This window comes from Glycine soja, chromosome 18, assembly GCF_004193775.1.
Source record: "Glycine soja cultivar W05 chromosome 18, ASM419377v2, whole genome shotgun sequence".
NCBI classification, from domain to species: Eukaryota; Viridiplantae; Streptophyta; class Magnoliopsida; order Fabales; family Fabaceae; genus Glycine; species Glycine soja.
Window position 1 is genome coordinate 47,839,150 of NC_041019.1, and position 12,708 is coordinate 47,851,857.

Below are 12,708 nucleotides of genomic sequence, written 5' to 3' on the forward strand. Positions count from 1 at the left end.
TTTCATATATTAAAATATAAAATAAAAATATGAATTTAAAAGATATGAAAAAGAAAAATAATCAAAATATCTTACATTTTAATAGAAAAATAATTAAATGCTAACAAGATCCTTTCTTACAAAATATTTTGACCCTCATATCTTATTAAATATTATTTTTATTAGTGAATCATCAAATGCTTAAAATCACTCATAATATTATTTTGATCATTGAAGAAATAAAACAGCAACAAAACAAGACAAACGAACAAAATACATCTAGTCAGAGACACTCCCAAATCATCTGCTAGGACTAAGTAAGAAATATCTACTGGACATTGGTTCCAGATCGACAAAGTAGAATCATTTTGAGCTCCTTTCTTCGCAAAAGCATCAGCACAGAAATTACTCTACCTGTAGCAATGACTAAACACAATATGACCTTGCTGAGATGTGAAGGAACGGATTTGCTCCACCAAAGGATAATAAGGATGATAAACAGAAGTACCGCTGCTAATAAGATCAATACCAACTTTTGAATCTGAATGACAAATCAACCATTAGAGTTTAATTTCACATAATTTTCCGAAGGAGGACTCCAGGAAAACCAGAATATTATTATGAGGCCTAGGAGTACTGATGTAGAGCATATCTCGATATTTTTGTCAAAACGACATCTTATTTTTTACTATAATTCTAAGAATATTTGTTGCTTTATTTTAGGATTTTTTTTTTATATTTTGTTGTTTTTTATTTTAAGAAATTAGGAAGATATGATCATATTTAATTCGGGAAATCAGGAAGATAGGATTCTTATTTAATAAGAAAAATTAAGATGATATCATCCTTATTTTTTCTTATTTAGGTTTATTCTGTCTATATATGAAACAATTTTATGTAATCACAATATATTGAAATAAAATGAATTAGGAAGGCTTTTTCATGCATCAACCTCTAGGTAATTTTATGAACCAATCTGTCTGAAGTTTGTCTTGGTATCTTTCCACATTTCGAGCCTTTCAAATCTGCTAACAAGTTACTGCGAAAAGAGCGTCATAATCAGCCTTGATGTGATATGATGTGTCTTCACAGCCAAGTTTAAATGTCCTCACTATGACCAGGAGAAACATCCATACGAAGCAAATTCCAAATTCTGATAGCTTTGGGACAGTGAACTAAAACGTGAAAAATAGATTTAATATCAGCTCCACACCTGAAACAATGAAAATCTAAAGACGACAAGTGATGGTTAGCACGAAAAAGTTTTCTCAAACTCAGTCATTACATACAAACTTGAATATATTTAAGCATCTTTATAAATACTAATACTTTAATTTCATTCTCAAGCATTATGACTTAATTTAAATTTAATTAGTAGTCTCAAATTTAAGTTTTACATAATGATTTAATTTGAGTCAAACAAGATTATGTTTAATAAAAAAATAAATGTTTATACGAAGAATACAAATTCAGACATGATATTAGACATGACACAAACATAGAAATATGCCTACGATACAAAAACATGTGACACAACACACGCATGTGCCTACATATATATATGTAATATGTGATCAACATCATTATGACACAAATTTTAATATGATCAAACATGATAATAAAATTTATATATTCATATGGTAAAATTTAACTTTATGGCATATCTCTATAGGAGTTTTATTTGATCCTCTTGCTCCATAGCTTCACTACTCATCTCTACAATAAAAAAATGAATACAATAAGAATTAAGCAAAATAAAACATTGAACAAATCCTATATATGTATGAATGAGCACATGACTAGTTAGAAAAAAAAACTTTGATTAAATAAAGAGAGACAAAATAAAAAGTCCATGGTCACTTTCTCTGTTTTTGGATCAGCCAAGCAAAGAGAATTTTATCTATAACAAACCCACAATACAACCAAAGAAACCGCCAAATAGGAAATGTTAAATCCAGAAATCCAGAATTTTATATTATGACACGGAAAATAAAAAATAGAAAAGAGAAATAGGGGAGCAACAAAAAAATAAAAAGTAGAAAAGAAAAACAAGGGAGCAATAGAAAAATAAAGCATAGAAAAGAGAGAAATAGGGGAGCAACAAAAAAAATAAAAGGTAGAAAAGAGAAAGAGGGGATTTATCTTGTGTTCTATGCGCGATGACGGAGGCCTGACATGGTCTGAGTGCGACAGTCTGCACGCAGCAACGACGTGCTTTGCGTGTGAAGATGAAGATCCGACAATGGTGTTTGGTTTGCTTGCAGAGCAGAAAACATGAAGGAGAAGAAGAAGGTTTGTCTCGTGTGTGAGAATCAAGGCGATTCTTTCTCTATCATAAACATTTTTATTTTTATTGACAAATAATAAAAAATAGATGATGTGTTTGTGTTTGGATGGTGGGTCGCGTCCAATTGCACGTGTCCGACAATCCAATCGTGTCTGACGAACTCAGACACACCTAACACACACCACGTCGCACATGAGTCATGTCTAAATCTGTATTTGGTGCAATTTTGACGTGAGACACACCCTACCAGGCTACGTTCGTGCTTCTTAGGATATATATACCCAAAAAATACTTTTGTTTCTTTATACCAATTAATGTCATTATTACCATTCTCTTTAATCTAAACAAATTTAGGGAGTCTTAAATTTAGAAGGCTCAACTAAATAAATAATTTTTTTATAACTATATATGGTACATTTAAACTAATTTTTTATTACAAAAGAAAAAATAATTTTCTAAATAAAAGAATCACAAACTTATTAAGAAAATATAAAATATAAGATTTAATATATTTTTAGCTTTTATAAATAAGATACTGTTCATTTTAAGTTCTTAAAAAAACAAAATCGTCTCATTTTAGTTTTTCATTTATGAAAATGTATCAAATGTAATCTGTATTCTTTATAAAAAAAATTGTATCTTTTTTTTTTGTCTTTCATTTATGAAAACAAAAGTTACATTAACACATTTTTATAAAAAGTAAATTACACTTACATGATGTGGTTTTTTTTTGTGAATTGTGTACAATATACCTCTATTATTTGATATGACCTTTATCCCCTTGTTGTAATGCGGTGAACATCATATCAATAACTAAGAGGTATTGGGCATAATTTGTAACATCCTAAATGTATTATTTTTTTTATTTTTATATTACTAAATTATGAAACTTAGCATGTAAAAAAATCAGAATTAACATTTTTTGTGCAATTTGTAACACCCCATGTGAATATTTCATGTAGCTTTTTGCATAAATTTTGTGATTTTCTTGAGAAAAAATTCTAAAATTTTCTATGATTTTGTGATTGTTTCCTTTAATTTAGTTGAAAAATCCATAAAAAATTAACATTTTCCATATATTTTCACATAAATTTTATTTTGTTCAAAAATACTTAATCTGTCTTCTAGTTTTTCAAATAAGCGTACAAATAAATTCTCTATTTTTATATTCAGTAGCTTAAGAAGGTATAAAAGCCATTAAAAAAATCTTTAAATTTACATAAAAAAAACTAATTCTAAAATTATTAAATAATAATTACTTTAGTATTTAATATTATTAAACGATTTCTTCAACCTGGTCGAATGGTTTGCTTACTGCAATACCGTATTGATAACCATTTTTTTTATTTTTATAAATCACTTATTTAAGATATTTGTTAAGTTAAAAAGTCTCGCATATCTACACTTTAAGCAGTAAGGGTTGGTCCAACGAATAAGGTCTAAATAAATTATAAAAGATTTTTCTTACTTTAAATAAAAATTATATATTAGATTTTTTAACTTATATGATGTTTTGTTAAAATATGGAGCTTTTTTTGTTATATAGAAATTCATAGAAAATGATTTTTTTGTTAGCATGTAAATTTTAGTTGTTTTATTTTTGAGTTTTTTCAAAGTAGTAAAATTTTAAATTTTATGTATATCAACAAATATCCTCTAACTGTTATAATGGGTGAAATCATCTTAATTTTTTAAAGAATAAATAATTATTTTTATCCCTAAATGTGAAAAGAGTTGATAAATTCGTCTTCAAAAGATGAAATTTCCAATTTTAATTTCTAAAAGTAAAAAAAATATGACAAATTCATTCATATGTTAACTTAATGAAAGAGCGTATGTAACATAGAGACAAAAATGGTATAAAAATGATTGTGAACATGACTATTGAATAGATTAGACTAATGTCACTAAGTTTCAATTGGACTAATGTATGAGACCCCAAAATTTGTTTCATTTAAGGATAAAATATGATTTAATCTTCATCTTTCTCTCTTTTTTTTGTTGTAGGCATACTATTTCAATAAACACTTAAAAAAATAAGGAAACAAACATAAATTAGAACAAACATAATGATAAACATAATATTGATTAATAAGCATAGTACGTCTGTTGCTCTCAAATTTCTACTGTAACAACATTAGGTAGTAACAAAATTAAGTTGAGTCTCATATTTTTTTGTAAAAATTAACTTAGTGGCTGTGCATTTTTGTAGGAATATCATATTTTTGGCAAGGTTTGTTACATTTTTTAGAACAACAGACATATTATACTTATTATTATCTTTGTTTTAACTTATATTTGTTTCCCTATTTTTTTAATTATTTATTGTAATGTTATGCTTGTAACGATAAAGAAGGAAAAGATGAAGATTAAATTATGTTTTACCCTTAAATGAAACAAAATTTAAGTTTGACAAATTAGTCCAATAAAAACTTTCTGACATTTTGGTCCAATATATTTAACAATCATGTTGTCAATCATATTTGTGACGTTTTCGTCCACTTACTTATATCACATAGGTTCTTCCATTATTAGTAACGGATGAAAGTTAACAAATGAATTGATTTGTCGTATTTTTTCATTTTTAGGACTAAAGTTTAAATTTTTATTTTTAAGGGATAAATTTATCATCATTCTATATATTTAATAATGAAAATAACTATTTATTCTCGTAAAAGTAAAGAGCAAAATAATTATAATTTAAACTAAACATGACTACTTGATTTCTAGGACTATACACCTACTTTATTATTATTGTTATTAGTCATAATTATCAATTTGTTTCTCGAATTTTAAAAAAAAATAATTGAATGATTTAAAATAACGGTGAAGACCGAATTAAGCCTTGTTATTACTATTCAAGTATTAGCTAGGTTAAATTAAACAATAAATGATAAATTGATAACACATTTGTGAGTGGATAGCGATAGCAATAGCATCGACATCTATTCCTCCCGGTACCTGTATAGTATCAGAAGGAACGTGATATTGTGTAGAGAGAGACTCAGTGAAGAAAGAAAGATATGAGATAATTCCTTCTTTATCTTTTTTCATAGCAGTGAAGAAAAAACTGAGAAAGCATGGGCGTGGACTACTACAAGATTCTTCAGGTAGATAGAAGTGCCAAAGATGAGGATCTCAAGAAAGCATATCGAAGGCTAGCCATGAAGTGGCACCCTGATAAGAACCCTAACAACAAGAAAGAGGCTGAAGCTAAATTCAAGCAAATCTCCGAAGCTTATGATGTATGTCAATTCAATACATATTTATACCCTTTTCAAAAAATTGTTGTTTTGAAGTAATTTGAGTGTGTTTGTTTGTTTTCCCCTTGAAAGTTGTGATTTTTGTGAAGGGTTCGGATGGAAATGTTTTGAATTTTGGGGTTTTCTTGGATCACCCTAATTTGAATATTGATGAGTTGGGTGTTTCAGAACACAATTCGAATTTGAAGTTGTCTTATTTCGTACGAAAATGCAATTTTTGTGTGGAGGGTTTTCAATTTCGAGTCTGTGGGGCTTTCTAATTTGAATCTAAAAGGCCGAGGTAGGTTTTTGGTTTATCACTGTGGGTAATTTAGTTCAAAGGTTTTTCAATTATCAGTTTTTCTGAGGTGGGGTTCGGTTGTTTTTTGTTTTTTTTTTTTTTTGTTGCTTAATTTGAATTGTGAAACAGGTTTTGAGTGATCCACAGAAGCGAGGAATTTATGATCAGTATGGTGAGGAGGGGTTGAATGGGGTGCCGCCAGGCGCAGGTGGTTTTCCTGGTGGTGGCGACGGTGGGCCGACGTCATTCCGGTTCAATCCCAGAAGTGCAGATGATATATTTTCCGAGTTTTTCGGGTTTTCGAGACCCTTTGGTGGAATGGGGGACATGGGTGGCCGAGCTGGTGGCTCTGGATTTTCCAGGGGTGGCCCGTTTGGTGAAGATATCTTTGCTCAATTTAGGAGTGCAGCTGGGGAGAGCTGTGGCCATATGCAAAGGAAAGGTGCAGCCATTGAGAGACAATTGCCTTGTAGCTTGGAGGATTTGTATAAAGGGACTACCAAGAAAATGAAGATTTCAAGGGATGTTAGTGATGCCAGTGGGTGAGTTGTCTACTTTTACTTGCCTGTCGTACTTTCTATATTCGTCAAGGAGACATGAGTTTGTTTATTTTAGTGTGTTGTTGCATGGAGTCAGATTATTGAATTTCAAGCGGAGTTTGATGACTTTTAATCTGATCAGTTGGATTGATCGCTTTGAAATTGAACTGTATGTTTGCAATGCTGTAGCCTGTAGGCTTAGAGTAATCCACTTTCTGCTGTTAAAGTGGTAGATTCTGATGTTGGATGAGATCTTTGACGTATCACAGTTATGCAGTTTTGATACTCTATTTTTCTTAAAAGGCTCTGTTAATTACATGGTTTATGCTTGAATGTGGTATTTTGCTAGTGGTTTAGACCTTTGTTCTTCATTGTGGCAATAATTTCGTTCGCGAGATTAAGTAAAAATGAATTTATTGTTTAAAGTTTTCCTCTTTGATTCCATATAGTTGTGAACCTAATATTGTTTATCTTGGTATTCCTATATAAATCACCTTATTCATTACAATATGTGTTTAGTTTAAAATTGTCTACACTTGATAAAAGCCGGAGTATTGACATTGGAGCACAATGTCTGCTATTGAACTTATGTTGGATACGCAAACAAAATATTGAGTGACACAATTCGATTCGCACGCTTCAGCTACAAGAACAATACACCATCCGATTTGCATAGCTGGACCTCTGAATCGCATCGTATGAATCGTATCACGATACTTATTACCAAGTTTTTGCTACAACGGTGGTCATGAAGGACCACTCTATTTGAATCCTATAATGACCTAGGGTAAATCCACTCCACAATGTCGCTATAGCCTGCTATTGACTACTATGATTAAAGCAGTAGTTGTGAATGTATGTATACATGATTTTGATGATGTCAGAAGAAGAATCAAACAAGGCTCATTTTGCTTCAAGATTAATGCAAGATTGTTTCAACAAACAAAGCCTTGATTCAAGATTTCTTCAAGATCAAGCCTTGCCTCACAATGAAAGGTTTCAAGTCATTCAAGACATATGTAATCGATTACCAATACATGTAATCGATTACCAATGGTTTGAAAGTGTGTAATCGATTACACATCATATGTAATCGATTACCAGAGACTCTGAACGTTGGGAATTCAAATTTTAAATGAAGGGTCACAACTGTTCAAGAAAAACAATTGTGTAATCGATTACACTAATTCTGTAATCGATTACCAGAGAGGATTTTCAAGGAATATCGCCAACAGTCACATCTTATCATTTGGATTTTGAATGGCCATCAAAGGCCTATATATATGTGTGACTTGGGACGAAATTGAAGAGAGAGTTTTGCTTGACAAAAATGTCTTATCCTCTCAAAAGACAATGAGAGATATTCCAAAAGAACTTCGTTGTCAAATGCTCTCTCAAAAGAAATTCTTGACCAAACACTTGCAAAATCTATAAGGATTCTTACATGATCTTCATTGTAATATTCTTCTCTTGAAGAGAGAATTATTCTTCTATTCTTCTTATTCAATGAGATTGGTTAAGAGACTGTGAGTCTCTTGTTGTAAAGCATCTGAACACAAGGGATGGGTTGTCTCTGTGTGGTTCAGACTTTGTAAAGAAACTTACAAAGATAGTGGAAATCTTAAGTGGGTTGCTTGAGTACTGGACGTAGGCACGAGAAGTGGCCGAACCAGTATAAAATTGTGTTTGCATTCTCTCTTCCCTTATCTTATTTATTTTGTTGCAATTAATTGTGTCTTGCATGTTTAAAGAACATTGTTAAATTGATTATTGTTGTTTCTTCTGCATTCTAAGTCTATCCCTCTTAAGTTATTGAGGCCACAAGGTCCAACAGTAGTTATTATAGCTTTGGAAACATTATGAATTAATAAAGCATTGGGGACGTTAGGATCAGATAAAATGGTTTGATTCTTTATTATTTTTGTAAAAATTAATTGTCTTTATTTTTTCTGTATATAAATGTCAGTATACTGAGTGCAAAGCCCTCAAGCAGTTTGCCAATATCTCTCTTGAAACTTATTCTCAAGTAGTCACACAGCACATGCTGGTTAGTAGTCCATTATTTGATCATTCGTATTTGGAGATATCAAAAGTTGTAACTAATTGTTCATTTTTCTACATAAATCATTTCACTAGGTGTGTGTTTGAATTGGTTTATTTTTGGGAAAACAATCATTTTATTATACTGCTTCATAAATAGCTTTTGAAAAACTAAAAAAATGTTATTTCAAAAATAAATCCATTCCCAAAGATGTGCATTGTTACGACTATAGGGATCCAATGTACATTGTGGGAGCTTTTATGGGAGATGGCTTTTCATAGTCAGTTGAAAATAATAATGCTGATCTTGTGGCATGATTTTTGTGAACATTCATTTTTGTATGACTGATTAAAAGAATTTTTTGTATGGTTTTTTACTTTTAACATGGAAGAATCATCTTGTAGGAATTTGCTGTGAAATTAGGCTATGTAAGAATGTAAGATGGATTGTGAAAATGTGTTAGAAATCTTTGATATTACTTGTGATTATGATTACTTAATCTACTATATGTTTTCTTTTTTGTAGGAGACCCTCCACAGTAGAGGAAATACTTACAATTGAGATCAAGCCAGGTTGGAAGAAAGGAACAAAAATAACTTTTCCTGAAAAGGGAAATGAGCAGAGAGGAGTTATCCCTTCAGACCTTGTCTTTATTATTGATGAGAAACCTCATAGTCTCTTTAAAAGGGATGGCAATGATCTTGTTGTCACCCAGAAGATATCGCTTGTAGAAGCCTTGACAGGTTACACAGTGCAGCTGACAACCCTTGATGGGCGGAATCTTACATTCCCCATTAACTCCACTATTAGTCCAACATATGAAGAAGTTGTCAAAGGAGAGGGTATGCCCATTCCAAAAGAACCTTCCAAGAAGGGAAACTTAAGAATCAAGTTCAATATCAAGTTTCCCTCCAGGCTTACATCCGAACAGAAAAGTGGCATCAAGCGATTATTGACATCTCCTTAAGCAACAGCAGTAGCTCTTCCTACCATTTAGCTAACATTGTAAGATGTCAGTTATTTTATGCTTGGTTTATTTGTTTTCAAATGGAAATTGCTGCCGCTGTGAACTGGATTTCAGTTAGAACAGTTTATTAGAGGATGATATTTGTTAATTGTTTCGCGTCTTCTTTAGTATTTGGTAGTGAAAATTTTCTTAACCTCTTTTTCACTTGTTTATGTGAAAAGTGCCTGTGCAATAATTGAATTTCTTTGTACTTGCCCATTAGTATTATTCTTACCCTCGTGTTGCTTTTCTTCAACAATGATTGCTGTGTCAATCATTCCTGCCATCCATGTGCACATAAGAAAACCTTTGAATGACTTGGTATGTCATTTGATTAAGCTTTATATACCAATTGAATATCGCATCATCTATCATTTGATTGATTGCCAATACCATCACAATAGTTTTTCCAATGAGCCAATATCGTTCATGAATTAGTGAAATATTATGTGTGTGCGTTTAGATAGATGATGTGTTTTTGTTAAGTATATTATAAAAAATTGTGTTTTTTAGTACATGAAAAATAGTCTTAGACAAGGAAGACAAGCTTGCAATGCAAGCTTCACATTATCAAAATTGAACTAATGTATTCTAATTCCCACATAAAATAGTGTTTATAGAGTTAACTAAACAAAACAGGTATCTTAATAGTTTATTAACTAAATGTTATTGTTTGATTTTGGACGGTCAACTGACGAAAGTATTAAAATTATTTATTATGAATAATAAGAAGACTAAATTTGTTGATTTAGAAATAGAGGAATGAAAATTGTAAATTTAAAATTATAATGAAATTAAAATTATAATTTAGTCTAACGTTAAGAGAAAGATGAGTGCTAGGAACAAATCATCTCTAATTGATTAAAATTTATTAAAAATTATAAAATTAAGAGAACGAATCATTAAATATGATTACACCTACAAAATTGTCATTTGTTTTTTGTTTCAACAAGATTGTCATTTTTAATTAAGAGTAAATTAGATGGATCCTTACACCTAATTTTAAAGTGATTTTAAATTTAACTACATATTTATAAAGTTTAATCCACAAACTTATAAGTGATTTTTAAATTAAAAGCTTCAAAATTAGAACAAAAAGTCATTAAATATAATGTGCAACTTATAAAATTGTCATTTTTAATTAAGAGTAAATTACAAGACTCCTGATATTTTCTCTTATTACATTTGATTTTAAAATGATTTAAAATTTAACAACATATTTATAAAATTTATCACACAAACTTATAAGTGATTTTAAATTTGTCTATATATTAATAAAATCGTTGCTTTTAAATTTAACTAAATATTTATAAGATGCCGCCTAGCATGGTCCTATAAGTTAAATAGTCTTTGGTGGACTATTTTTAACATTAGGTGCACATAATAATACCATACATTTCATACATTGGATTATGCTTTTTTTTCCCCTAATTTTGTCCATTTGAAACACCACCCGCTGTAATGAATCTACCGTCTCCACCACCATCCACAGCAGCTTCATACTCACTCCTTGTCATTCCTTCACTCGAAAGCCTATCACACTACTCCACCACTTGGTGCTTCACCTGCCCTATCGCCACCATTTGGTAGCTCCTCCCTTCTCTCTGGTGATCTCACCATCACCGATGACTCACTCCCTCTCAGATTTGAGCAAGAACTCAAATCTGATCCACCGTCTCGAGATGTGGATGCCGTTATGAACTCGAAACGTGTATGAGCTCATATCAGTGCTGCTGTGACCTTGAGACATGTATGAGCTCATATCAACGCCGCTGTGAAGTCGAGACATGTTTCTCATTCCAATAACTCTAATTATGGGTACATACAATATCCTTTTTGTAGAGATTGATAGTTTATTTGTTTGATATGATGTTCTCTCTTGCTGTTTTGGGTGTTGCTTCTCCATCTCACAATATCGTGGTGGTTGTAGAAGTTATTGGAATCTTGTTATAATAGAATTTTGTTAAAATTTAGTTTTAGATTCTGAAGATAAATTATTTTACATAAACAACACGAGGGAACACTGAGATTTACGATTTCGAAAGGTTTTGATTTCGGATGGTGGGGATAACAAGGATGAAGAAAGTGGAGAGAGAAAGGATTGAATGAGAAATAATTTAATGTGAAAAATATATAATACACCAACAAAATTATTATTTTTAATTAATATTAAATTACACAAATCGTGTTGAGATTTGTTCTTTTTATATCTATTTTTGAAGTGATTTTAAATCTAACTACATATTTACAAATTGTACTTTTAAAATTGTATCTTTACTATAATTATATAATTATGTAGTTAAATTTACAATCACTTTAAAATAAGGTATAAAAAAAGAAAATCTCAACACAATTCATGTAATTTACTTTTAATTAAAAAATGATAATTTTATGGGTCACATATTATATTTAATGATTTTTTCTCTTAAATTTGTAATTTTTTTTTAAAAAAAATTAACCAAATAGAGAGTTTAATTTTATAAATATGCTGTTAAATTTAAAAGTAACGATTTTATAAATATATACTCAATTTTAAAATTGGGTGTAATAAGAGCAAATTTCAGAAGAAGTCTGTAATTTACTCAATTAAAAATGATAATTTTGTAGATTACACATAGTGAGTAAAGTTCCATAATTTTTTCTTGAGGTGGTATGTTCATTTCCTTTACTTTATCCATAATGTTCATTTCACCTTCTCAAAGCAACCATAGTGGAATTCATTAGAATCCAAACTTGTGGTTCCAAAATCTAACATGAGATTGTTTTAGAATTAGTTTGCTGTCTTCTTAGTGTGAGGTATAAGTTGGGTTGTGAAAATCTCTTTCCTTTGACGTAAAGCTTATTCCTTTTTCCTTCCTCCTTCCAAAAGCTAAGACCTTGAAATTGAATATGTAAGGGAAACTCAATTTTAAGTTAATTTCTTGGTGTGATTTTAAACTTAAAAATTATTTCCTTTGATGTTGGTTTATGTAAAGATCATGTTTGTGGAGTCAGTAAGTTTTGGAAGTGTTTAGAAGCCCTTGGGAGTCATTTTTGCAAAATCACAAATTTTGTAGAGCTTTAGTTGCTTAAGCGAGTGGTGATTCTTGCTTAAGCAAATGGAGTGACAAAGACAAACAAGTTTATGTGGTATTTTTGCTTCAGCGAGAAAAACTACTCGCTTAAGTGAGGTGTCTTTTAATCGAGTAGAAAGTCTACCTTAAGTGAATATATCATACAGAAGGAATAAATCTTTGTAAGAGTTATCACTTAACCAAGTATTATTATTGTTTAAATGAGGTTGTCACTTAATAAAGTGGAGAACCTCGCTTAT

At 30.5% G+C, this 12,708-nt stretch overlaps 1 protein-coding gene across 1 annotated transcript; it reads left to right on the forward strand.

Moving 5' to 3' along the window:
* The first annotated feature begins 5,158 nt into the window (after positions 1-5,158).
* LOC114397519 (dnaJ homolog subfamily B member 4-like) lies at positions 5,159-9,617 on the forward strand. Its single transcript, XM_028359589.1, has 3 exons — positions 5,159-5,511; positions 5,939-6,351; positions 8,915-9,617. The coding sequence occupies exons 1-3, from the start codon at positions 5,347-5,349 to the stop codon at positions 9,354-9,356; spliced, it is 1,020 nt and encodes a 339-aa protein (XP_028215390.1). The 5' UTR covers positions 5,159-5,346; the 3' UTR covers positions 9,357-9,617.
* Positions 9,618-12,708: the final 3,091 nt, after the last annotated feature.

What these genes read in the sequence shown, in the direction of transcription:
- LOC114397519 (XM_028359589.1), top strand. Translation starts at nt 5,347, where the DNA reads ATGGGCGTGGACTACTACAAGATTCTTCAGGTAGATAGAAGTGCCAAA. An exon ending in AAATCTCCGAAGCTTATGAT is followed by an intron (nt 5,512 to 5,938) that starts GTATGTCAATTC and finishes ATTGTGAAACAG; the next exon opens with GTTTTGAGTGATCCACAGAA. An exon ending in GATGTTAGTGATGCCAGTGG is followed by an intron (nt 6,352 to 8,914) that starts GTGAGTTGTCTA and finishes TCTTTTTTGTAG; the next exon opens with GAGACCCTCCACAGTAGAGG.